The sequence below is a fragment of the Alternaria viburni genome, assembly GCF_023758015.1.
Source record: "Alternaria viburni strain BMP 2772 chromosome Unknown scaffold_13, whole genome shotgun sequence".
Taxonomy (NCBI): domain Eukaryota; kingdom Fungi; phylum Ascomycota; class Dothideomycetes; order Pleosporales; family Pleosporaceae; genus Alternaria; species Alternaria viburni.
In genome coordinates, this window is record NW_026055782.1 from 918,985 (window position 1) to 944,082 (window position 25,098).

Here is a 25,098-nt window from a genome sequence, read left to right on the forward strand (position 1 = left end):
GGACGTCCGAGACGTCTAGAGTAAGTGACCAAATCTACTTACGAGCATAAGTCAGCTGAGAGTATGTCTGATATAAAGTCGGGTCGTCTGCTCTTCTATGGCTATGGAACTGCAAGCTCAGAACATCGAGCAATCATCAACAGCAGAAAACCGGTCACCAAATCCTCATTCGTCTCATCTCTCATTCCACGCCTCAGCTTTCTCACCACCAATACATACACAATTTAGACACGTCATGTCTCACTTCCCGGCCGCCAAAGCAGCTCTGCTCTTTGCTCTCATCAGCGTGACCACCGCGAGTTTGACCGGAGTGATACTGAATCCACTCATCAGCGGGACAGAAGGAGCGTTAAAGTGGCAGCCGGTCCTTGACTGGGACAAGGACGTATGCTATCAGACTTCGGCCATCGACTCCAACGGCAACACCAATCCAGGCCTGGGTCCAAAATATTCCGTGAGCGAGTGTCGCGATTCGTCGCACCAATGGAACTGCAACACTTACGCACGTGAGCGATGCAACCACGGATGGTGCGTCTACATGTACGCCTATCACAGCGAGATGGACAGGGCGGTAGCCGACACTACTGGGGATCGGCACGATTGGGAGCATGCCATGGTCTGGACGCGTGGCGGGGCTGCATGGTCCGTTATGTGGTCTGCTCACGGTAATTGTACGATAAAAATGCATCCCCATTCGTCTATGACTAGGAATAACTTCTCGATCTAGATGACGACGCCGACCCACGGGATGTTCGCTGGGAGGGTTACCACCCAAAATTGGTCGCGCATCGTGGCGGGGCGAACATGGCGTCACTACGTCTCGCGAAGGCGGCGGATGACGACATCGAGAATGACTTAGAGATATGGCAGGCATGCCATCTTCAACAGATCGGCGTCATGGACAACGGTCTCGCTCAAAAACTCTTGAACACGAACTGGGGAAATGCCCACATGGACCTGCCTGATAGCCGCTTCCAGGAACAATTGGAAAAGTACATGCCAAAGCAGGCCAGACAGGACGGCTTTACTGCGCGCGACTAGTACACGCTGGAAGAAGTTCAGTCAAAAGCAGTCGGGGTGTGATGGTTCGCGATACTTGTGAGCCTGAGCATCACATCATGGTTAACAGAACGAATGACAAAAATCTCCTCCGGACTCACCATCACCACGAAGCCTTCACGATGAAAATGTCTTACCGGCCAACAGTACCCCCATTCTTTTACAACACTGTCCTTCCGACGCACACCTTTACAGTCTCGCCACTCACCGTCTTTACCAAGTCCCCCATGGCGTAGCAGACTTGTACATGCTAGTCAGAATTTCAGACCTTACATTATGCATTATTCTGTTTCATTTCTCCACATGAACAACATCTCGCTAATGCGATACATTAGGTAGCTCGTGCTGGTTCACTACCCTCACCGAATTTGCTTGCATCTCCGTCCTCGCATGATCCGCCGGCATCTCCTGATATCCCAAATGTCCGTGGTCGCTTTCTCCATACTGTTGAGCATCTTGGCCTGGCATGGAGCTTTCCTTAGTGGCTGGCGTGTGCCCATAACACCGTCGCCTTCTCTTCCCAAGAAGAAAACCAATCGCTAGTAGTATGAGCACAGCCGCTGTTATGCCAATTCCCAATCCGGCCTTCGCACCCGTGGACAGGCCGCCAGACGATGAGGACAGGGTCTCGGTAGGCGAGCTGTCATCTGTAGCAGATGTGTTTGGTGGGTTCTGCGTTGGCCCAGTGATTGTTTGGCTCGATGTTGTGAGAGAAGCGTGCGCAAGTACCGCCGAGTCTGTTGATTGCCACATGATAGGCACACCGTCACCAAACACCCACCAATCGGAGGCTTGTGTACTTATGCTCAAATTGCTCGAGCTAAATGGACCATCGTAGATGCGCACTGTGAGAACTTGGTTTGCTGTTACTATGGATGAGCATTGGTGGCCATCTAGAAACAACGAGTATCCACTAAGAGGAAGTCAGCGCTGAAAAGTTTGTAGTTTGATGACGCCAACGATGAGTACTTACAGAGGACAGCATAAAGCCGCTGTAGTGGCAGACCCGAGGAAATATGCCGATGGTGTTGGGTGTATGGGAATGGCGCTCGTGAATGTAGTCGCAGCAGTCCAACCGGCAGGGCATATCGCCGGGCTATCTACGCAGCATTAGTCGGTATATCCGATTCGGTTACGACTCGCGCACAGTAATATGCATCCCATCCAGAAGATGGTGCTGGTGCTTCAGATGGATTGGACGCTCTAGGATAACACTCCTGGTCAAAGTCGAGTCTGTAGTGTCCAACGAATAAAGCACCGGTGGCGGACGTAATAGTTTCAGTACATGAGGGTGGAGGCGTGAAAACGGTAGTAATTGAACCGCGATTAAATTCTTTAATAACGTTCTGGTCGGTTATAAACGTTGCTGTTGGTGTTGCAGTCATGGTTGTGTTTTGTACAGAAAGTACTGGAAGCCTCGAAGTAGACTGAACAGGCTCATAAGCGGCAGACATTAATGCGAAACCAAGCTATTTACATGGCTACACAGCTATCAGTTCATTAGGGGCGAAAGCGATCTTAGACCAATCGTAAGCGGAAGAAGGACGCCGAAGCGTCGGTGGCTTGAATAGTACTACGCCCCGCATGCGAGGATGTGTTGTGGCGCTTCCACTCATCTCCAGAGAACCTCCTCTCCTCAAGGTGCAACTTCTGTACTTGATCCTATCCCGTTGATGCCTTAGCGGTTTTATGATAATGTCACCGAATTATTGGTTTGTTCCTTCTGCTAATCTGATATCGCGTTCCACGATCAAAGTCGCACCACCCAGTGGCGTGTATCTGCAGTCATCATCGAAGGCCTGAAACGCCACCATCTGTATTATGTGCCTACACAGCCAGCCCCGCACAGCCTTACACGACAACACATGCATAATTACCTAAACCGCCCCAATCAGCTATATGTTTTCTTGTCGCGACTGGATCGTAGGCTCAACGATGCCTTTGACTAGACCTTGTCTAGTGCAACTACAACAAGAAGAGCTGTGCTAGGGGCGTAGAGACCAGAAAGGGTCCACGGTAAAGAATTCAGCTATGTATCACCACTATCAAGCTACTGAGCGCGTGTTCATGCGTAGAAACGTCCCCTAATAGGCTTTTTAACGCCATCCAATGCCGTACCAAAACTTAGATGATCCACTGGCCGGCGTGATTCCGGACCATTTCGCCGGTCTTCCTGAGCATCATACCAATCTTGAGGCATCTTCACCACGCCCCACGAAAGAAGACTCCTGGAAACGGCTAGCAAATTACTGTGTCCTTCTTCTTCGGCCATAGACACTCGCTCATAGCCTTCTCCTTTCCCATTGGTTAGATCAGTAAGCGGGGCTTTGGCTAACGGCGATACATGGCAAGCAGCCGCTATGGCCCGCGAGTCTGATCCAATGGGTGGCATGTGCCCGGGCAGTCGCAGTAAGCCCAGAAGCCAGGGGATCTGGATGGCGGCGGTGGCCATGGCCAGTAGTCCGGCCAAGTATGTTGGAGATAGACTCCAAGAGACATAGAAGTCGTCTGGTAGAGATTGGTAGTCTTTCCAGCTGTCCCAACCGTTGGTCGTATCGGCTAATGTGTAGTATCAGTGTCTGCGTGTTGCATATATTCGTTGCGTCTTTGTCTTGGTACATACTATCGGTGTAAAGAGCTACAGATGAGCTTTCTGAAAGGAGAAAGTGCAGAATTGCACTGAGGATGATGAGGAGGATGCTGTATTTATACGGGAGCTGGAGTCTATAGGTACCAACCTGTTGACCTCTTTTTGAAGCGTTCGTTAGCATGCTATTCTTCATGTTCTTCGTCAATGTAGATGGCATTGCATCCCCATGAGTGTGTCAGGAAAGACCGGGAAAATACCTGGGCTGAGAGACCCGAAGAGGTCGGAATGACGTGGAGAACAGAGCCCATTCCTGGCTGAGTTGCAGGCGAGTCAATATGGCGTTGTACGCGAAGTACCAGACTGAGAGCAAGAGCTGTGGAATGTTGGCTAGAAGCACTGTCGTGATGAAGGGAACGGAGGAATTGGGTGGTCGGATCGTAGGATTAGTGGTAGTATAGTCCCTACAGTACGGATCAGATAATGCGCGTAATGGCTCGGAGTGGGAACTCACGTCGAGTTATTCTTCCTTATCGTCAACATTTGACATTCTTTGATCAGAACTCCAGCTGCAGCCACGATGAAGGCAATGAAAAAGGCGTATGTACATGCCCATGTTCTTCGTGAAATGGAGGATGCCCGTCTTAGATACGTATACCGCCACAGTATCGAGCCACCATCACTAGCCCCGTGCGTCGACTGCCCCACCAGCATGTCCAGTCTGCCAGCGGTAAATGGGTCCGGATTCGAGATGAACGAAGACAATGCGTCTCCAGGCGTGACCAGGGGCTCCTGAAAACCTAGAACCAAGACAGTTATCACGCAGATGACCACTTTGACCAAACAAGCTAGTGTAACGGCCAAGAGAAGAGGGTTCGATATGCCCACTTCACAGGCTGAACCGGATTTTGACTGCAGTATGGCACTGTTGAAGAGAAGATGCAGAGGCAGCGACGTGATCAATAAGGCGAACCACGCCACCCTTTTGAAAGGAGATAAACGCATTGCGTTCCGCCATGATAGCACTCCGATGTCGACTGACCTTTCCCGCGCGTGCGACACATCCACTTCTGCACGAGTTGGCGAGCTGAGTACCTGCGAGAAGAAACTGGACGACGCCAGGACCGCACTCGATATACCGTTGACGAGTAGGTGGAGGATCGTGTTGATAACATCCGATGTCGAGTAACCCGATCTCGATACACTGCACTGCGATCTGTGGAACAGGAAGGTGTTGCGCACCACGGCCGCTCGGTTTGTCTCAGGCCCACCGTAATTCGGTTTGTTTATTCGTGAGAGGTCTGTTTTGAGCATCGAAGCCACGGTGAAGCCGCAAAGTAATAGCGTCAGAAGGGTCATCGCGCCGATGTTCAGGATGGCTAATCTCCTCCATCCGGTTAGCGTGGGGAGGAGCTTCGGGAAGCAACGGCTTAGCCTGCCCATGATTGTACAAACATTAATGGGAGTGCGAAAACCGGGAGGACGAAGATAGGAAGCTGGGGACTGTTAGATCGTTATGTTTGAAAGACCTAAATAGCCACTGCCTTAGCTCCGCCATCTTGTGAGATGGTGGAGGCTATGTAGAATAAGTGTGGGGGCCAAATCAACGCGCAAGGCTGAAACTGACGCGGGGCGACTGCCCATCATCTACAGATCGCCGTATCCTGAAAAGGCTCACCCACGATTATGGAGGGAGAGCCATCTAACGAGTGAAGTGGCTGTTCATTATCGTCGCGAGAACCAATTAATGATACCCGGCGTCAAGTCATTTCTAATACTTCGTGATTACGCGCTCTGTGTAGCTGCGCGTAGGGAAGTCCATCTTCTGCAAGGGACTTGGGGCGACCACAATGGCGGGTGTAGAAAGGTATCCTGTTGCCCACCTGCACCGATCGCAAAAAGAGTTCCGACATCCTCTTGCTTCCACGTTGACGCGGTGATGCCTAAGGGAGTCGCTATCGTTCTTACGACGAACACGGTGCGATACGCGCATGGAGATTGGCACTGTTCAAGAAGACTGGAGCGGTAGTCTGACGTACCTAGGTACTTGTGCGCGCGACGGCCGTGGTCGCGCAACGCCCTGCTGCTTGACCACACGCCGGAAGGGGGCATCAACAACAGTATTGGTGTGATGACACGAAATCCCCGTCCTTACAATCGCATCGGCCGGTAGCTCGGCGCGCCGAGCCCCACGATCATTTCACCCACCCAATCGCGAGCAGGCTGTCCTGCACCTCATACTTATCCATATGTATATATACCGTTGCTTGCAACACCAACTCGATGAAATTAAAATACGTCCTTACAATCGTTGGTGTGGTGCAAAGGTTCGGGTATTAAGATTCTCCACTCAGCCTCGCCTAGCGTATAGCCGTCCAATCATCATACAGAGAACCCGACCGCTCCAATCACGGCGCAGATGACCCGAGCACGAACTCCGCCTTGCGCATTGGCCGCCCCTGGAGTCCCGTACGGCTGCACTTCGCACTGAGACCCAAGCGCACATTTAGTCGGCTGTTTCTCCTATCATCATGGCACAACACGGAAGTAACCCAGGACAACATAATTAAGGACATAGCTAAGGTGACTCCGGTGGTAAGCTAGTTTCACGAACATAGAGAGCGTCAAGCAAGATAACGTGTTCAGCTGTCCGGCATTTCTCTGTCGTCTGTACGAGATTGATAGCGGAGACACCCGCCGACCCGAGTAGCAGGGACAGCATCTATGATTCGCAAAAGATGCGCGACAAAAACGGTCCCTGTCTACGCACAGGCATACTAGCTTACCCGCACCTGCCTTAGCACAGCCCCTTCACTCTGGGCTAATGCTTGTATCACTAGGCATGTGCAAACTAGCTCTACGGCAGTTTGACTATGAACAATCCATACCCCTCAGGCCTGACTTCAACACCTTTCGTATACCTCAACAAAGCGAGTGTCTTCCATCCGAGCCTTCGCTGAATGCCTTCTTGAATCTTTCTTCACTCGTTCCTGATCGCAACCATGGATTTGCTGTTCCGCCAAATTTGGGCGCTCATGCGCAAAACTCTCTTGCTTGTCTGCTTGAGAAGACCAATCACCACTTTCATCCGTGCACTCGCTATTCCGCTTGTTGTCATTCTTATTATCGCTTTCAGCAAGACGTGGTTTGCTTCCGGGGGGCATTGGGGTGTGTCTTCGGCTCGCCAGGTTAGTGGCCTCCAACGCTTTGAGGGGCCAACACAGAATCGAACCAATACTAACACTCGAATAGCTACCCTCCCTTGAGGAAGGACTACGAGCTAGTTCTGGCCACGACATTGTAGGCTTCGTCGACAACGGTATGAAAGGAGGAGAGGTCTCAGCTGTCATTGATACACTCTCACGACGGATCAGCGCTGCTGGGAAAACGCCAGAGCTATACGACGATACCAGAAGCCTTGCTGTAGTTTGCCGAACCGACAACGAAGGCAACTCACCATGCTACAGCGCCATTGTATTCTTCTCCAGTCCAACCGAGGGAACCAACGAGTCGTCTGCCGGATACTGGAACTACACAATCCAAGGGTTGACCACGCCGTATGGTCCCATCGACATTACGAGCACCAGCAACGCCATCGAGGTAGCCACATCCCCTTTGCAGCGCGCTCTCGAGCTCGAGATTATCGCACGGTCCCAACCAGACAATACATCGCAGATTCCTCCCGAGCTAGATATCATCGCATTCACTCGTCAGGATCAGGGAGCACTGGAAGCCGATCGAACCGCATCGTACCTAAACCTTGTGACGTGGGCCTTTCCACCCATCTTCACTCTTACACTCATTGGTGTGGTCGATCATCTGACTTCATTTGTTGCTCGCGAGCGCGAAATTGGTACGTGGCAGCATTTATTCCCAGAACACGGACTGACGTTAGCCAGGAATGTCTAGTTTGATTGACACCATGATAATGGGAGGGTCCAAGTTCCGGGGCATAGCCGTTCGACAAATCGCGGCTTACGCATCGTTTGCGCTGGTCTACTTTCCCGGCTGGTTGGCAGTGGCCATCGTCATCTCCGCCGCCATCTTGCCCGTCACTTCTAACTATCTACCCGTGGGATTCGTTCTACTTTACGGGCTCGCAGTGACTGGATTCTCTCTCTTTGGGGCCTCTTTCTTCAAGAAAGCCCAGTTGAGTGGCCCCATCATGGTGGTCGTCACACTAGTCGCCGCCATCCTTCCAGCAGTGCTTTTCAACCAGACGAGTACTGTTTGCGCCATACTGAGCGTCTTGTTCCCTTCAGCAAACTTGACGTACTTTATTACTGGCATGGCAACATTCGAAGCAGCCGGCAAACCAGTCAGCATGATGCATCGGGCCGATGAGGCGAGCGAGTCCGAACATTGGCGTTTTCCGCTGTACATCCACTGGCTCATATTGGTCTTACACGTATTCCTGTTTCCGATCCTAGGTTTACTAGTAGAGCATCTCCTCTTCTCAACAGCATCTCCACACAGACGTTTCGAACGGCCAGCAAGCGCAGGCGATCCGACCGTCAGGGTCTCTGACTTCTGCAAAATATACAAGCCTGGCTTCTTTGCTCGAGTGTTTCGACGCCGTAAGAATGTCGATGCGGTCAAAGGTGTCGATTTCAACGCATATCCAGGACAAATCTTTTGCTTGCTTGGACCTAATGGAAGTGGCAAGTCGACGACCTTGAACTGCATCACAGGCGAACAGAGGGTCACGTCTGGAAACATCATCATCGATCCAACAGGCGGACTGGGTTACGCTCCACAGAGCAATGTCATCTGGCCTGAATTGACGGTTCAAGAACATATCCGCATCTTCAGCGATCTAAAATGCCTATCAGCAGCGAACCACGAGGTCGTCAACGATCTCGCTAAAGGTGTCGATCTTCTCAAGAAGCTTTCAGCTAAAGCTAAGACACTCTCTGGTGGCCAGAAGCGGAAGCTCCAGATGGCGATGATGTTCGCGGGTGGAAGTGCAGTCTGCTGTGTGGATGAAGTCTCCACAGGCCTCGATCCAATTTCCCGGCGAAGAATCTGGGAGATCTTGCTCACTGAGCGGCGAAATCGCACCATCATCATGACGACTCACTTCCTCGACGAGGTCGATTACCTTGCTGATGATATTGCCATCATGTATCAAGGTACTCTTCGAGCTGCAGGCACTTCGGCGTCATTGAAACATGGCTTTGGAGATGGCTATACTGTCAAATTGCCTTACAAGACAGGCGTCGATATCAGCATCTCTGGGCAACTCCGAACCGAACAATCGCGGCAAATGACGACGTACCACGTCACGACAGCCGCTCACGCTGCAGAGGTTGCCGCCGAGCTCGACAATCACAACCTCGGTGGCTACCAGCTTTCCGGACCGACAATGGAGGATCTATTCATCAAGATCACCGGTGATTCAATCCAACCTTTGGAGGAGAAGACCGAACAACACGATTCTGTGAAAGCGAAGACTGAAAATATCATTGTTGATGCAACCGAATTGGACTATGAACTGTCCGAAGGGCAGCCCGTTTCTCTTCTCAAGCAGTGGTGGATTCTGGTGCTCAAGAGAGTCAAGGTTCTCAAACGTCGATGGCTACCTTACTTTGTCGCCGTTGCTTTCGCTCTTGTTGGTGCAGGTGTTGCGCCTCTACTGATCAAGAAGTTCGATGCTCCGCTGGGATGCCCAGTGCAAGCAGACCTTGTTGACGATAACGCATATCGGAACGACATTGGTGTTTTCTATACAGAGAGTAATGCCTATTATTCTGGCACGGACGAACTTCGAAAGTCGTACGTTGCTGGGCCTTCCGATCGACTCAACTCAACAAGGATTAGTTTGATGGCAGACGTCTACTCTACCAACCACACTTTGAGTTACTCTGACACCTATCAATCCGGGTACACGAATTCTTCACAGCTTGAGAACCAGCTATTGATCGTCGATACGTACGAAGAATTCGCGCGAGCAGTTCAGAACGACTGGAAAGAACTAGTTGCCCATCCCAGATACATCTCTGATGGTGGTTTTCCCACCACAGAACTCAGAGGCGGAATCTGGATGGGTGATAGCTCAACCAACCCCACTATCATGGGCGACATCAGCGGAGGCGCCGCCATGCAACAGATGCTGAACTTCTACAACGTCATGGCTGGTGGCGTTGGCATCTCGAGTTCTTACAACGAATTCGCCAGTACTGTCATTCCGAGCCTCATGGCTTCCGATGCTACGATGTTCATCATTTATTATGGACTGATCATGGCCTGGTACGTTTTAACCAGTCGCGCAAGTCGCGCAAGTCGCACAAGTCGCACAACAAAGCTGACATGCACAATAGCTATCCAGTGTTTTTCGTCTTATACCCGACGGATGAGCGCCTGTCAAACGTCCGCTCGATGCAATACTCCAACGGGATCCGTCCAGTGCCACTTTGGCTTTCCCATCTGGCTTTCGACGGTACCTTCGTCGTCATAATCAGTGCCGTTGCTACAGGTCTTCTTTCCATGTCGACGCCCGTCTGGCATGGACTCGGCCTGGTCTTCGTCATCTTCCTTCTGTATGGCATTGCGTGCGCGCTACTCAGCTATGTCTTCTCCATGTTTACAAAGAAGCCAGTTACGGCTTGGTTCTTGATGGCCTTGATGCAGGTCATTGTCTATTTTGCCTACTTCGCTGGCGTGATGGAGATCCAGGCCACCACACCATACGCAAACCTGGAATCCACGATGAACGCCCTGTACTTTGGTCTCGCCATCATATCGCCAGTAGTGAGCTTGGAAAGGACGCTATTTATCGGTCTTCAGCAGCTTGGGTTGAAGTGCAACGGCCACAGCGACGGCTCCCTCTATCTGTACGGCGGGCCCGTCTTGTTCTTGGTTCTGCAAATTGCTCTCTTGTTTGCGCTTCTCATTTGGTGGGATAGTGGCTTCGCTCTGCCTTCATTGCGCCGCGAAAGTCTGGTCAGCGATACAGAGGCGACAGACATGTACACGGCTGATCTTCTTACCGAACGTAGACGGCTGGCATCACCTGACATTGACCTCCGGGTTGAGTCTGTGACTAGGTCTTTTGGCAAGAACCTTGCAGTCGACGATGTCACATTTGGCGTCAAGACATCGGAGATCTTTGCTCTACTTGGACCCAACGGTGCTGGCAAATCGACCATCATCTCGATGATTCGTGGCGACATCAAACCCTCAACATCAGGATCTATAATCGACATCGCCGGCAACCCAATCCTGACCAGTCCCCTTGCAGCACGCTCCAGTCTTGGTGTGTGCCCGCAGTTTGACTCTGCCGACGTCCTCACTGTCCGCGAGACGCTGCGCTTCTTTGCCAAGATAAGAGGAGTCAGGGACGTGGAACATAACGTGTCGACCGTGATTGCAGCCTGCGGTCTCAATGACTGGACTGGACAGTTGGCACAGAAGCTCTCTGGTGGCACCAAGCGCAAACTGTCTCTGGCTGTCGCACTAGTTGGCAACCCCCGTGTCCTGGTCCTCGACGAACCTTCTTCGGCGCTCGACGCGAATGCAAAGCGCGTCATGTGGCGCTGCCTGCAAACCATTGCAAAGCGACGCGCCGTTGTACTCACGACGCACTCGATGGAGGAGGCCGACGCCCTGGCCGACCGCATTGGCATTGTCTCGTCGCGCATGCTCGCTCTTGGCGACCGCGAAGACCTGAAGCAGCGTGCAGGCAGCGAATATCACACTCATCTCGTGTCGCGCTCAGCACCTTGCACCACACCGCGTGAACTGCAGAAGATGAAGGAATGGATTGCTGCTACCTTTCCCTTGGCGAACGTTAGTCGCGAGACGCAGGGCGGTCAGGTCAGATTTGAGATTCCGGCTGACGGTAATGATTTTGCAGGCTTGATTAGGACATTGGAGGGCGCGAAGGACGAGCTGAATGTGGAGTTTTATAGCGTAGGTAAGGCAACTCTGGATGAGGTGTTTGAAAAGATTGTTAAGCGGTACGGAGATGTAGCAGAGACTTAATTATATAGCTAGAATAATAATGAGAGCAGAGCGGCCTCAAACTTTCTATATGCGCAGTGTCCACGACCACCGCGACACTTTCAACCACCTCGTCAGCACCAAAAACCCTGTAGCTAACAACATCCCTCCACCGCCCACAAACCAAACGCCCCAAAATTCCCTCCGGACATCCTCAACCGCTCTACCTGAAATACCAGCAGGTGCATCTCTCTTCGCTGCCCCCGCAACCGGACTCCCAACCAACCCCCCAAACGCCGCAATCGAATAGGCCATTCCCATCCGCGCCCCCAGCTCCCCCACGTCGCTCGTCAACGCCGCAATAATGGGCGCAGGAAGACTGACCATCCCACCGGAAATGAACCCATAAACGACCGAAATAGCGATAAGACTAGACTTTTCTACGGCGAGTGGGAAGATGAAGATGACCAAGGATGAGAGAAGACAGCAGGGCAGCATGATGTTCACGCCACCGAAGCGGTCGGCGAGGTAGTTAGGCGCTAGACGACCAAGAAGGGAGGAAGCGTTCATGATGCTGAGAAGGGAGAAGGCAGATTCGGTATCGAGAGAGAGCTTGAGCGCATAGTCTTGGATGTAGAAGAAGGGGATATATGCGGTGGCCATCATGAGTGTGAACGCTGGGGTGATGTTAGCTCTTTCCGCTCTCGAAAGAATTTTCCAAGGATGAGTAGGTTTATGAGGGAAAAGAAGATTACTAACCAAAGACAAATGCAGTGTAGCTTCTATCCTTGAGCATTCGAATGTTTAATATTGACCCTTTCCTTGGCGCTCGAGGTCTCAGCCGCATAACCGCGAAGCATACAGCCATGCATCCGAGGATCAGGAATGCGAGGGCACGCACAGCCCAAGGAAAACCTATTGTGACAAAGAGGCGGCGCATCATTAGTGGATAGAGTATACCAGCTGAGCCGGGATTTACCAAGTTAGAATATGTCGTTGAAGCAGGATTAGCGACAGCGGCTTACCAAGACTACTTCCTGTTGCCGCAATACCCGTTGCAATCATCTTTTTCCTTTTCCAGTACAGCGGAATAACCGCAACACTCGTCAAGCCAAGCAAACCACTGCCTAGACCTACACAGACGCCTTGCGCCAGGAAGATCTGCCAATACTTTGAGCACTGTGCTGTCGCAAAGAGGCCTCCTACTTCGAAAAGCGTCCCGAGTGCGATGAGAAGTCGAAGGTGTCCGCGATCGAGCATTATCCCAGCGGGTATGCCAACCACCATGGTGAGAAAGAGCTGGATAGATCCAATCCAGGATATCGCTGAAGCGCTGTATGTTGGGAGTAGGAAGTTGACGTAGTATGTTTGGAATACTCCGTACGAGTTTGTCAAGCCCCTGGCGGCGTTTGAGGTCAGTTGTTGTAGAAAGGAGGGTTAGGATATGGTCGAGACTTACCAGGTGTTCCAGAAGAGAATCCAACTTCCAAACACCTGAAGCCAGGCTACTACACCGCCATCCATACGGTTTTCATGATTACACTCTTGCTGGGGATGGACGTTTTCGTTGTTCGCCGACGTGTTGCATAATCCAGTACCCAGATCTTGGGTATGTGTATTAGGGTGCCTTTCGGCATCCTGACGTATTTCGTTGTCCTTGTTGATGGTCGACATGTGAGGGCAGCAAAGGTCTGTAGAATTATAGCTTTGTTTGAGAATTTATTGAAGTATATGTAGAGAAGAAGCTTGATATGAAGCCGCGTCAAAAGCGTGTCGTACCTTTTGACGACTTATACCGTCGGGCAAAGGTTGACTACTTGTGCTAGAAACCAGATTACAAACGGAAGGCGAGTGCGTGTCACGGCTACGCCGTATGGCTTGGAATTGACGCTACCACGCCACCTGAACAGCGTAGTATGTTTGGAGTTAATGGTCGAATTAAATGCCGCATTTATAGACCGTATCTTGCACTGTTTTGCGAAGATTAGAAGATGTTATCCAGAACCAAGTGGGGGTCGGGGTTACATCAGGACCGGGTATTTCTGCTGTCATCCTGCATTTTGGATGAGACGATAGAATAGGTAATTTTCTATGCGCTCCGATGTCACACCCCACGCGGCGCCTTAGTATACCTATTCCTTCCTACGGAGTTGATTTTCGTTGCGCCTCAAAGGCCTTTGTGTAACGTTTTAGTGGGAAAGGCAGCCAAGGTAGTGAGGGAGAAGGATAGGTAGAGCGGAAAAAGCAGCAGCTCGAGTAGCCCGAGTTGAAGCCAAAACCAACAAAAGAGCGCCTTATATCACCCAGAATAGGGAGCGCAAAGCTCTATTAGGCCTCCGTCACGTACTAAGCACTAGAATTGTGGTGGTCGCTCTACGGCCTGACTTTTGCAGTAGTAAGTTTGGTGTTGCTGGGTGGTTACACGACTCCGGCTATTACGCGCACAGGCACGGTACGATTCGCTGGCCTGATGTCACGCAGCGGAAGAGATTGTTTCTGGAAATTGACGCATGAACGGCAAACGCCTGAACAAATTTCCTAAAATGGAGTCGGGGCCGCTCTTTTGCTAAGCATTGTCCTACATGGCCATCCGGATGCAGCAAATGCTGTGCGCGATGTTGAACGTAAGCCCTCTTGATGCAGGTCGTACAATCATAGGCATCCATGGGGGTGGTCTCATTGCTGATGGTATCTAGACTTACACCGCGGTCAGGCGTCTACCGTGTGGAGTTTTCCTGGCTTTGGTTTGTGAGTTCTGATTCAGGCGTCCGTGAGATGAGTGACAAGTCAGAATTGCGTGCTGAGGTCAAAGCAATACAAATCAACGAGTATATAATGTATCTAAACTGGAGCGTAGTCCAGGAGTCGACTTAAAATATTCATTGTTCCGTCTCGGTTACCTCTCTCCAGCCGATATGAGATCGATTGCAACTTGGTCTCGTCCTCTAGGACATAGCCAGTTCTTAGTGCGGGGTCTCAAACCCAGAGTGCTTTTGCCTGCTCGCTCATTTGCATCGGGTGCGTGGACTTCCCCCTATTCTGTCCAGGATTTGATTGAAGTTGGTGCTAAACCATGAGTAGCAGCTGTAGCGGTGGCCGAGCCCGAGACGGCTACAACGGAGGCGCCCCAGCGTTTCCCATATGAAGCCTTCTTCAAATTCAATATCGATCAGAAGCATCGAGATGGCTCATATCGACAATTCCGCAACATCAACCGTCTGGCCCAAGAGTTTCCCTTCGCACACTCCGACGTTGAAGAGCAGCGTGTGGACGTTTGGTGCACGAACGACTATGTAAGTAACCAGCCCAACAAAATGAGAGTACCTACTGACGAGAGCAACGGACAGCTTGGGATGGGTGGTCATCCCAGTGTCTTACGTGCAATGCGCAGCGTGCTTGACAAATACGGCGCTTGTTCCGGCGGTTCACGAAATATCTCCGGGCACAACCAGTGGGCTGAAGCTTTAGAGACGTCGCTCGCAAAGCTGCATCGGAAAGAGGCAGCCCTATCCTTCACATCCGGATACGTTGCGAATGAGTCCGCACTGGCAGTATTGGGTGCACATCTCCCCGGCTGTGTCTTCCTTTCCGATGAATCAAATCACTCATCCTTGATCGAAGGCATCAAGATGTCTAGGGCTGCCAAGCTAGTCTGGCGACACAATGATTTTAGAGATCTGGAGAGGAAGCTTGCGTCTATACCTTTGGAAACGCCAAAGGTCGTCGTGTTCGAGTCCGTATATTCCATGTGTGGTAAGCAAATGGGTCGCGCTGGAGCCATCGTCCACATCCTCAACATTCTAATTCCGATCAGGCACCGTTGCTCCGATACGTGAGATTGTTGATTTGTCCGAGAAATACGGAGCGATCACTTTCCTGGACGAAGTCCATGCGGTCGGCCTCTACGGGCCCCATGGGGCGGGCGTGGCCGAACATCTCGATTACGATATCCACCAAGGAGTAAGTAGAGATGGACAGAGCACGCTTATGGATCGAATTACCCTGGTCAGCGGAGCGCTTGGTAAAGCGTTTGGAACCATGGGTGGTTACGTCGCCGGGTCCGCATCTCTCGTCGACATGATTCGCTCGCAAGCCCGGAGCTTCATATTCACAACAGCGCAACCACCAGCCGTTATGGCAGGAGCGAGAGCTGCGGTCGAACATCTCTACTCGCATAACGACTCACGCAAGCAGCTCCAGCGCAACGCTCGTAGTGTCAAGACGGCGCTACGCGAGCACGGTCTCCCAGTCTTGCCGAATCAATCCCATATAGTGCCTCTGTTGATTGGAGACTCCGTAGTCTGTAAGAAGGTTGCAGATATTCTGTTTGACGAGTACAACATATACGTACAGCCGATCAACGCCCCAAGCGTACCCAGAGGACAGGAAAGGTTGAGAATAGCACCAACGCCAGCCCATACGTCCAAGCAGCAGGATCACCTAGTGAGTGCATTGGTGCAGATCTGGGACAGATTGAAGCTGCCGAGCCTGAAAGACTGGCAGCAAGAAGGAGTATCACCGCTCTCGGAGGTGTTGAGGGAGGATCAAATGGATCAGATATGGACACCAACTCAGCTTGGTCTAGAAACATGGAAGAAGCGTAGTCCAGAGTGCTCGCAGCTGTGTGCGGTTGAAGGGGAAGACACGAGGCTTGGGTGGCACTGATTATGGCGAAGAGGTCTTTGTTTTTCCGAGCAGTAGCTATCCCAATAGCGTAAATGACGTCAGCACTACCGCCTAGTCTGGTGGAATTTCAGTCAGCACAGGGAAGCTGGCCAAGTTACTTTCGCGTTCTATCGTCAATGGGCAAACCGATTTAACTGTTCTGTCTTCTACCGATTTCGCGCACGTGACCCCGATGTTCGTCCGCACCACGGTGTACCCACCACGAGTCAAGGATACCGCAGTAATGATGATATATTGACAGAAAATGCGCATAACCGGACACGCGCATTCAGGAACTCATTTCGCCGTGTATTGTTCCGACGCCCAGGAGATGTCGCATTTCTAACATGAGGGATGAGGAGCGGCGCGTGGCGCGATTCTGACTAGCGTGCTTGGCATGAACGTGACGCGCGCGTGTGGCACCTGCCTCCTTTCGCGCGAAGGTTGTAACAGCACCATCACATTCTATGTTATCCTCTTGATCCATTGCGCTTCTTTTCCCATCCAGACACCTTACGCGCCATCCTGCGAAACAGCAGCTCTGGAGCCACCCGAGGTCTGCACGCATCGACCATGTCTTCCGAGCGCGTCTACAGCGGCAATATAATCTGCTCCCATCTTTGCTGGTCTGGAAGTACCATTCACGCATCTATCACCCCAAAGGCACCAAGTCGGCTGTCTCTACCCCGAGTTTAATGGCGAGCAGGTCTTCGCCTTTCCACAAACCTGTCGATCTACCCCACCTCCACAGTAGCTCCACTCCTGCCCATCACACACAAGGCTCGCCAAGGACGCACCAGCCTCGTTCAGAATAACCTACATCACGTTCTGTGGACACCGTCTTGCGTGCGGGCTAGCCGACGGGTATGCTACCGCAAGTGACATGGTGAGCCGGGTATTGGACGGGCCACGGCCCGTTGCGGTCAAGCCGTAGCCAGGTACCTGGTCGAGACATGCAACTACAAAATGCTTGCCCGTCGGATGGTCAGGGAGAAAGTCAAACCTCCCCTCTGGTTGCGACTTCTTCCGCTCTGTGCACCATCTCACAATGTTTGGCGCCTTCATTGGCCTTGCTGGCCTTGTCAGCTATGTCACCGCCCAAAGCGACTCTGTCAAAGTCAAGTGGCTTGAGGATACACCAGAATACCTCGCTGGCGTGATGTTCGGCCTACCGTGGCCTCGAGGACAGCACCTTGCGAACGCAACAACCTTCACCGTCTCTGGGGATGCGGAACTTCAGTCGTGGGTAACAGCATACTGGCCTGACGGCTCGCTGAAGTGGTAAAATCTCCCATGTACGAACTGCGTGTGAGACATACACTGACTTCGTGCACCGTCATTTTAGGACCGGACATGCTCTAGGAGCTAGCGACGCCCCAGCCAGTGAATATACAATCACAGCTTCTGGTGCAGGAAACTCCTCGACTTCGCTATACAAACGCCAAGGCAATGGCATCCGAATTACTGACTCTGGCAATACTATCGTGGTCCGTACCGGCAAAGTCTCAGCAACCTTTCCCAAGTCGGGCAACGTCCTAGTGTCCACCATTGAAGCCGGCGGGAAGACGGTCGGAAGCAACGGCCACCTCGTCCTACGCTCTCAAAACGGTACTCCTGATGACGACGAAGATGGCAAGCCAACCGGAATTGACTACTTCAGCTTCACCAGCAAGATCTCGAACGTCACTGTATCAGAGGAAAACACCGTACGATCATTAGTCACAGTCAACGGCATCCATACTATCGACGGAGATGGCGCTCATGACGACTGGATACCCTTTACCGTTCGGTTTTACCTCTACGCCAACTCCGAAGCAATTCGGGTCATTCACACTATCATATACGATGGAGATATGTACAAAGATTTCATGTCGGGTATCGGCATTCGCTTCGATGTTCCCCTAGCTGAAGAGGAGTTCTACGATCGTCATGTCCGAATCGCGGGTGTTGAAGGCGGAATGCTACACGAAGCTGTCAAGGGCATTACCGGTCTACGTCGAGACCCAGGTGTCGACATTCGATCCGGTCAGTTCAACGGCACGGTCTTGCCACCGAACTCTACATGGGATCAGAGGGTGACCACTCGTCTACAGTGGATCCCAACGTGGAGCGACTATCGCCTAACACAACTTTCCCCTGACGGTTTCAATCTCAAGAAGCGCACGAAGGCTGGCCAAAGCTGGGTCAAGATCCCTGGAGGCACACGCTCAGGTGGCCTAGCATATCTCGGCGGCGCTACGGTTGGCGGCCTTGCCGTGGGCCTTCGAGATTTCTGGAAGAAGTATCCTACCAGTTTAGATATCTCTAATGCTGCAACTGATACTGGGTCAATCACCATGTGGCTGTACAGCCCTCAAGCAGGGCCCATGGATATCCGCCCATACCACGACGGACTTGGACAAGACACCTACAAACAGCAACTAGACGCTCTGGATATCACATACGAAGACTGGGAAGGAGGCTACGACACTCCCTACGGCCTTGGCCGCACAAACGAGCTTTACATCTACGCGTTTGACAAGACTCCATCCGCCGAACACCTTGCAACGCTTACCAACTTCACCAACAACCCACCCGTTCTCATTCCTGAGCCAGAGTACATGCGCGACACTAAAGCGATTGGGTCTTACTGGGACGTGCCTGGTGCTGTGGACTCTGCGCAAGCACAAACTATCGAGAACAACATGGACTTCCTCATCAAGTACTACGAAGACCAAATCGAACAGCGCCGTTGGTACGGATTCTGGGATCATGGAGACATCATGCATACCTATGATAACGATCGTCACCAGTGGAGATATGACGTCGGTGGCTATGCTTGGGATAATTCGGAGCTGTCGCCTGATCTCTTCTTCTGGGACTTTTTCCTCCGCACCGGTCGTGCGGATGCCTACAAGATTGCTCATGACCAAGTGCGCCACGGAGGCGAGGTCGACTCGTATCATCTAGGCAACTTTACTGGGCTCGGGACGAGACATGGCGTCCAACACTGGAGTGACAGTGCCAAACAGGCTAGAATCTCAACTCCGGTCTACCGCAAGACATTTTACTACATCTCCGGCGGCGACGAGCGGACCGGCGACTTGGTAAGTGAGGTCATAGATGCTGATAAAGCCTTCCTTCGCGTAGATGCGAGACGCAAGGTGCGAGAACCGGGCATTGTCTACAACCCTGATCCCGAAGCGCTATTCCTCAACTTTGGCACCGACTGGGCTGGTATTGCCCAAGCGTATCTTATCGAGTGGGAGCGTCGTGGGCCACGCTGGGAAGAATCTCGCAAAAAGCTCGTCGAGTCCATTATGACATATCCAAAGCTCAAAAACGGTTTCGCCACTGGCGAAGCTTTCTACAACAGCCTCACTGGTGCGTGGGCACCGCCGCCGACAGACCCGAACAACACCGGCAACGTCACGGTTTCGCATCTGTCTGGTGTCTTCGGCGTCCTTGAGACTATTGATCAGCTTATGGACCACTTTGGTACGGAGCAGAAGAATCTCACTCAACCTTTCTTCGAAGCCTTTTTGGACTATTGTTACTATTACGGTGCCGGGAAGGCTGAACAGAAAGCTCGTTATGGCAAGGACTTTGGCACTTTAAGTCTGATGCAGGGCCACTCGCGCTTCACCGCATATGTCGCCAATCATCGCAACAACGCGACACTCGTTCCAAGAGTTTGGTCAGAGTTCTTGGGCGATGGTAGTAAAGACGGGCTTGCACCGGGTGCTCCATGGGCGAGGGTGAGGGTCGATGGGAGTGATGCACTTACTGCTGTGGATGAAGCCACATGGGTCAGTACGAATGCCGCAGCGCTATACGGCGTTGCTGGTATAGAGAATCTGGCCCTCGTAGGCGCGCCCGACGTGAGCACCATTGGAGGTGGTAACGTGACAAAGGGATCCGTGTAGTCCTAGTCATTCGTATTAGCCAAAATTCTTCACTGCGAACTACCGCCACATTCCTATCGCTATGCATGTTATCTTTGTTGGCTCACTACCCGCTGAGTGCACGAGCATTGGTTACGCTTTATACGATGCATTCCACTATAACGGCCCGGCACATCCGCGTGGCACAGTCCGGATAAAGGTCGGCGTCGTGGAGAAAACCTTGATCTAAAAGTAGCGAGCGGCATGGCCCCTGTGACAGGTCAAGGCAATAGAGTAAGTTGCCTTCAGTACGTCCCTGGGGTATGGGTTGATGCATTGCAGGCTGCTTCAATACACACCGAAAAAGATACGAGGGGGACACAAATAGAAGGCGATTGTCGCCCTGACATGTTCCGCTGCTCCCAACCTTCACCCGCCACTTCTCATGATGGCTGTCTTCACGAAACCAAGCGCGCTTCCTAGGCTCTCTGTCGTCTTTGGGAAACTCTCTGTAGCGAAACTCGTTTCTCTAGTCGTTGCATTTGTTTGTTCGCACTAATCCGCTTTCGAATACCCGGCTGTACTAACGTTGGCAGATTGTTGTACGATGGGTAGTTAGAGGCATCTACCGAGTCTACTTTCATCCGCTTAGCCATTTCCCTGGGCCAAAGTTCTCTGCCTTTACGCGCCTACCGTACCTCACTGCCATAGCGAAAGGTGAGCTACCACGACACGTTGCCCAGCTCCACGCGCAATACGGAGAAGTAGTGCGCCTCTCGCCTGATGAACTCAGCTTCACCAATCCAAAAGCTTGGCGCGACATCTACGGCTATGGGTCAAAGGAAGGCCCAGGCTCGGCGCCACCCAAAAATTGGAATCGCCGGGGAAGTTCTCCTAATGGGGCCAACTCACTTGTCGCAGAGCAAGACAATGCCGAGCATGCACGGATTCGCAAAATCTTCTCTCCCGCGTTCTCTGACCGAGCGCTCGTACAGCAGTCACCATTATTTGTCAAGTACGCTGATCAACTTATCCGCAACTTGAGAGAAAGTGTCCAGGCGAACGCGGTCGATCTCGTCCGAATGTGTACGTTAGGTCTATGTACGAACGCATGTTAGACAAACACTGACTTTGTACAACTAACTCCAGACAACTTCACCACTTTCGACGTCATGGCCGACCTAACATTTGGCGAATCTCTACACCTGCTCGATAACGCAGAGTACACCACCTGGATTCAAGTCATCTTCAAAAGCAGCAAGCGCGGTACGCTAATAAGCATCTTCTTCTACTACCCGCTCGCCAAGTTTATGCTATTTACATTGTTGGGTAAAAAGATTGCGACATTTCGGAGGGAGCATCACAACTACACTGTCGAAAGGGTCACTAAGCGACTTGAAAAGGGACGAGTGTCGGAGGGTGTCGATCTGTGGGACCTGGTTCTCCAACAAGAAGAAGGGTAAAGCAGGCCTGATCCGCCCTGTTATGGATATGAACGGCGAGTTATTCATGTTAGCTGGCACGGAAACGACGGCGACGTTACTCAGTGGGCTAACCTACTTGCTTCTGGTGCACTCCGAGTCGATGGCGAAGCTCGTAGAGGAGATTCGGACGGCATTTAACTCATCAGACGACATTAGTATGGAAGTCACAGCGGGCTTACCCTACCTCAATGCGTGCATCAAGGAAGCGTTCAGGCATTATCCTCCTGTACCGATTGGCTTGCCGCATCTCACTCCTGCTGAAGGTTCGACTATCTGTGGATATTACACTCCTCCAAATGTACGTTGTCATCTTCGTCACATATTGTCAAGCAGCTGTCTAACACTTAAGTCCTAAAGACGAATGTTGCAGCCTCTCACCTGGCAATGTACAACTCTCCCGACAACTTCAGCCTCCCCGAACGTTTCATCCCCGAGCGCTGGCTGGGTGACCCACGCTTCGCCTCCGATGAACGCTCAGCTCTCCAGCCGTTCCATGTAGGTCCAAGGGACTGCCTAGGCAAGAAGTAAGCAACGCTACCCTTTGGTCTCTGAAACAGCGTAAAGATACTAACATGTTGTCACTAGCATGGCCCTCCACGAGATGCGCCTCATTATGAGCAAAGTACTGTTTAACTTTGATCTCGAATTACTCCCCGAATGTCGGAATTGGATTGCGGATCAGAAAATATACTCGTTGTGGGAGAAGATACCATTGATGGTTAAGATCAATGATGCAGTAGTTTCGACGTGACCGCGCTATCGACCTAGACATACGTCAAAAGATAGCCTGGAGGCTTTGTCGAATGGAAGCAAGATAAAACTCTTTCTCTTTCACTACATGTGTTGACCGTAGTTACATTTGCTGTACGCTAGTACTATCACAGCGTTTGTCTCAGCTCCGCACTGACGCCGTCCCCCGTTTGCAATTTTTCCTACATCCCACTCTCTTATTTGACCTCCCTGCCAGCGCACAAGCGCTTTCGAGACACACTGCCACCTACCTACACGGCTCATGGCATTCGCAGCGACGGCGATGATGGCCGCCCGGAATTCCTCCTTGACGATCAAAATGCTCAGCAAGATCCCCGACGTGGACATGTACGAAGATGTCGTTCAATTAACGACACCACTCCAACTCGAACCGCCTGTATCCATCTACATCAAAAGCGACTCACCATATCGGGTCACCCTCATAAAGGGCAATAGTGTCGACGTCGACGCTGGCCCCCAGTCCATCACCAAGATCACGTCCTTCAGGCCGCTCATCATCGCGTCGTCAGCGCCGCTCAAATCCGCGTTCGAAGAGGGATGGAACAAGCTGCCAGCCGAGCTGAAGGTCCTAATCCTTGAGTTTAATGTGAAAGCCGAGAATCGCGTCGGCGCACGCAACAAGGCACTCTACCTCCCAATCGTCCGTTGTCGGCTGCTTCCCCACCTGACCATGACACGCGAAATCGCCGCAATAGCGCGAGAGATCTTTTGGACCAAGAACGAGTTCCATCTAGAGCCGTCATATGAGTCTGTCGTTATCGGAAATGGAAGGTTGGACACCCGTCTCTACTTCGCCTATCCCCCACAAGCATCTCACCATCTCATTCGACGGCTCGCTGTGCGCATCCGCCCGATGAGGATTGAATGGCTGAAACTTGCTAAGCTTGCGAACGGTGACTACGGTTTCGCTGCGCTTCGCAACATCGTTGTCGAGTTGGACATGCGGATTGTGCACTTGACCAGTGCGAGAAAATTCAACGACTTTCTCACTAACACCATCGGCGATGGAATCGATTTTCACTGCGCTGGAAATTTGAAGTTCCTTGCTCCACAGAAAGCCAAGGGCAGGTCATCAGAGGTTTCGTTCGAGGATGTGAAGAAGATGTTCAACGGCAAGATCAGGTTCGCGGTCGAGGAGACCAAGGCGGAAGGTTAAAGACTGTCGCTGCGTCTGGTAGGAGCCACAACGGTTAACAGTTCGTGGGAGCAAAGCATGGTTTCGAGTTCAGGGAGAGATTGGTGGATTGTAACAGGAGGCGATGAAGAAGTCAAGGAATGGATAATGGAAGGACATGAGGGTAGTGATATGAAAGCAACTTCTGTGACGTAACCCAGCAGTGTAGTCAGTTACTTTCTTAGATATTATGCTTGGGTTGATGTAATGACGTATATGGTTTTGAGATCCGTATCATACCTTGAGCACCTGTCTGCTCATAACGCCCACTGATCCTGGCTGGCAACACATCATCCCTCTTCGATCATGTGGCCTCTCCATCCGGAGCAGGTCTTGTGCCATAGCTCTTTCCATGTGGACTTATTTAGTCTTCATGGAGCCCTTGCCAGCCTTCGCGTCCTTGACCTTCTGCTTCTCTTTCTCCGTCTGCGGCAAGTCCATGCTCTTGGTGCCGAACTTCGGAAGGAACTTCCCGACCCGCTCCTGGTAGACCTTGTATTCAGGGTACTTGCCCGCGCTGAGCAACTCAGTCAACCAAGTGCTAGCCTGGAACAAGATCAGGTATCCGAATGCACCGGCGAACGCCCAGTTGACGTAGGTCTCAGTCTCCAAGCAGCACCATTGGTACAAGCATACCCAGAAGGATTGTTCGGCTGCGAAGTTGGGGTGGCGCGACCAGCTGAAAAGACCAGTAGTGTTGAAGCCACGGTCTAACTGTTCACGAGTGTATTTCTGGTCGGATGGTACCTTGGCAGTCTTCTGGTATGCGTTCCTCGCTTTGTAAAAGTTCCATTGCGCTTGGTCGGCAAAGAACTCGAACACGACGATAGCGAGCATGGAGCGGCCGAAAAGGGTATCGTAGGTTGTGATGTCGTTGCCCTTGATGCGGTTGACGAGGAGGAGGATGTACGTGGGCGTGGTGATGAGCCAAAGAAGAATCTACCATGATCAGTATCTCGTACACTAATAGCAAATGGTAGGAGTATACTTACATTCTGTCCTAGCGAAATGAATGTGACATTGAAAATGAACATGCCGGGTCCGCCGACGTAGTCCTTGACAATTTCCCATCGGTAGTCTTCGCTGCCGACCTGGTATCCGCCCTTCCGCCAATAGTTGAAAGTCAAGCGAGCACCCCAGATGATTGAGACAGCCATGATATGGTCCAGCTTCATGGTGGGCAGGCCGTTGAGATGAGCCCATAGTGCGTAATGCACGTTGTAGAGGGCAGGCAATATACTCCAGATCCTGTCAACCTGCGAGTAGTTCCGGTTGATCTCGGAGACGGCAAGCACGATCGGCGTGACGAACATCGTGGCAAATGCCAGCGATGACATGAGTGGGTTGGTGTTGACATAGAGGTCTTTCAATGCCTGCACATCGGTGATATGCGCTGCAACCTTGTACGGGAGGTCGTAGAATTGTGGCAGGAACGGCTCGACCGTCTTGAAGTAGTCGACGCAGTCGGGCAGCGTCTTGATAAGTGGCAGTGCCATGTCGGTGTATGTACGGGGGTCAGGCATCGTTGCGATGAGGGTTGGTGAAGATGGGGAT

The 25,098-nt window shown here is 51.9% G+C and overlaps 7 protein-coding genes across 7 annotated transcripts; 6 read left to right on the top strand and 1 right to left on the bottom strand.

The window, feature by feature from the left end:
* Positions 1-235: 235 nt before the first annotated feature.
* J4E79_006711 (uncharacterized protein) lies at positions 236-1,041 on the top strand (the record flags this gene model as incomplete). The annotated part of the gene is made up of 2 exons (XM_049355580.1): positions 236-665; positions 728-1,041. 2 exons carry the CDS (start codon positions 236-238, stop codon positions 1,039-1,041), a joined length of 744 nt encoding a protein of 247 aa, XP_049210253.1.
* Positions 1,042-6,648: 5,607 nt separating this feature from the next.
* On the top strand, positions 6,649-11,629 carry J4E79_006712 (uncharacterized protein; the record flags this gene model as incomplete). Its single annotated transcript, XM_049355581.1, has 4 exons — positions 6,649-6,834; positions 6,899-7,499; positions 7,546-9,895; positions 9,967-11,629. 4 exons carry the CDS (start codon positions 6,649-6,651, stop codon positions 11,627-11,629), a joined length of 4,800 nt encoding a protein of 1,599 aa, XP_049210254.1.
* Positions 11,630-14,970: 3,341 nt separating this feature from the next.
* On the top strand, positions 14,971-16,191 carry J4E79_006713 (uncharacterized protein; the record flags this gene model as incomplete). The annotated part of the gene is made up of 3 exons (XM_049355582.1): positions 14,971-15,340; positions 15,402-15,890; positions 15,941-16,191. The coding sequence occupies 3 exons, from the start codon at positions 14,971-14,973 to the stop codon at positions 16,189-16,191; spliced, it is 1,110 nt and encodes a 369-aa protein (XP_049210255.1).
* Positions 16,192-17,300: 1,109 nt separating this feature from the next.
* J4E79_006714 (uncharacterized protein) lies at positions 17,301-20,157 on the top strand (the record flags this gene model as incomplete). Its single annotated transcript, XM_049355583.1, has 2 exons — positions 17,301-17,533; positions 17,598-20,157. 2 exons carry the CDS (start codon positions 17,301-17,303, stop codon positions 20,155-20,157), a joined length of 2,793 nt encoding a protein of 930 aa, XP_049210256.1.
* A 222-nt stretch (positions 20,158-20,379) lies between these two features.
* On the top strand, positions 20,380-21,578 carry J4E79_006715 (uncharacterized protein; the record flags this gene model as incomplete). The annotated part of the gene is made up of 3 exons (XM_049355584.1): positions 20,380-20,409; positions 20,859-21,201; positions 21,265-21,578. 3 exons carry the CDS (start codon positions 20,380-20,382, stop codon positions 21,576-21,578), a joined length of 687 nt encoding a protein of 228 aa, XP_049210257.1.
* A 1,057-nt stretch (positions 21,579-22,635) lies between these two features.
* On the top strand, positions 22,636-23,526 carry J4E79_006716 (uncharacterized protein; the record flags this gene model as incomplete). The annotated part of the gene is made up of 1 exon (XM_049355585.1): positions 22,636-23,526. One exon carries the CDS (start codon positions 22,636-22,638, stop codon positions 23,524-23,526), a length of 891 nt encoding a protein of 296 aa, XP_049210258.1.
* Positions 23,527-23,904: 378 nt separating this feature from the next.
* Positions 23,905-25,067, bottom strand: J4E79_006717 (uncharacterized protein; the record flags this gene model as incomplete). Its single annotated transcript, XM_049355586.1, has 2 exons — positions 23,905-24,483; positions 24,537-25,067. The coding sequence occupies 2 exons, from the start codon at positions 25,065-25,067 to the stop codon at positions 23,905-23,907; spliced, it is 1,110 nt and encodes a 369-aa protein (XP_049210259.1).
* Between the last annotated feature and the right edge of the window lie 31 nt (positions 25,068-25,098).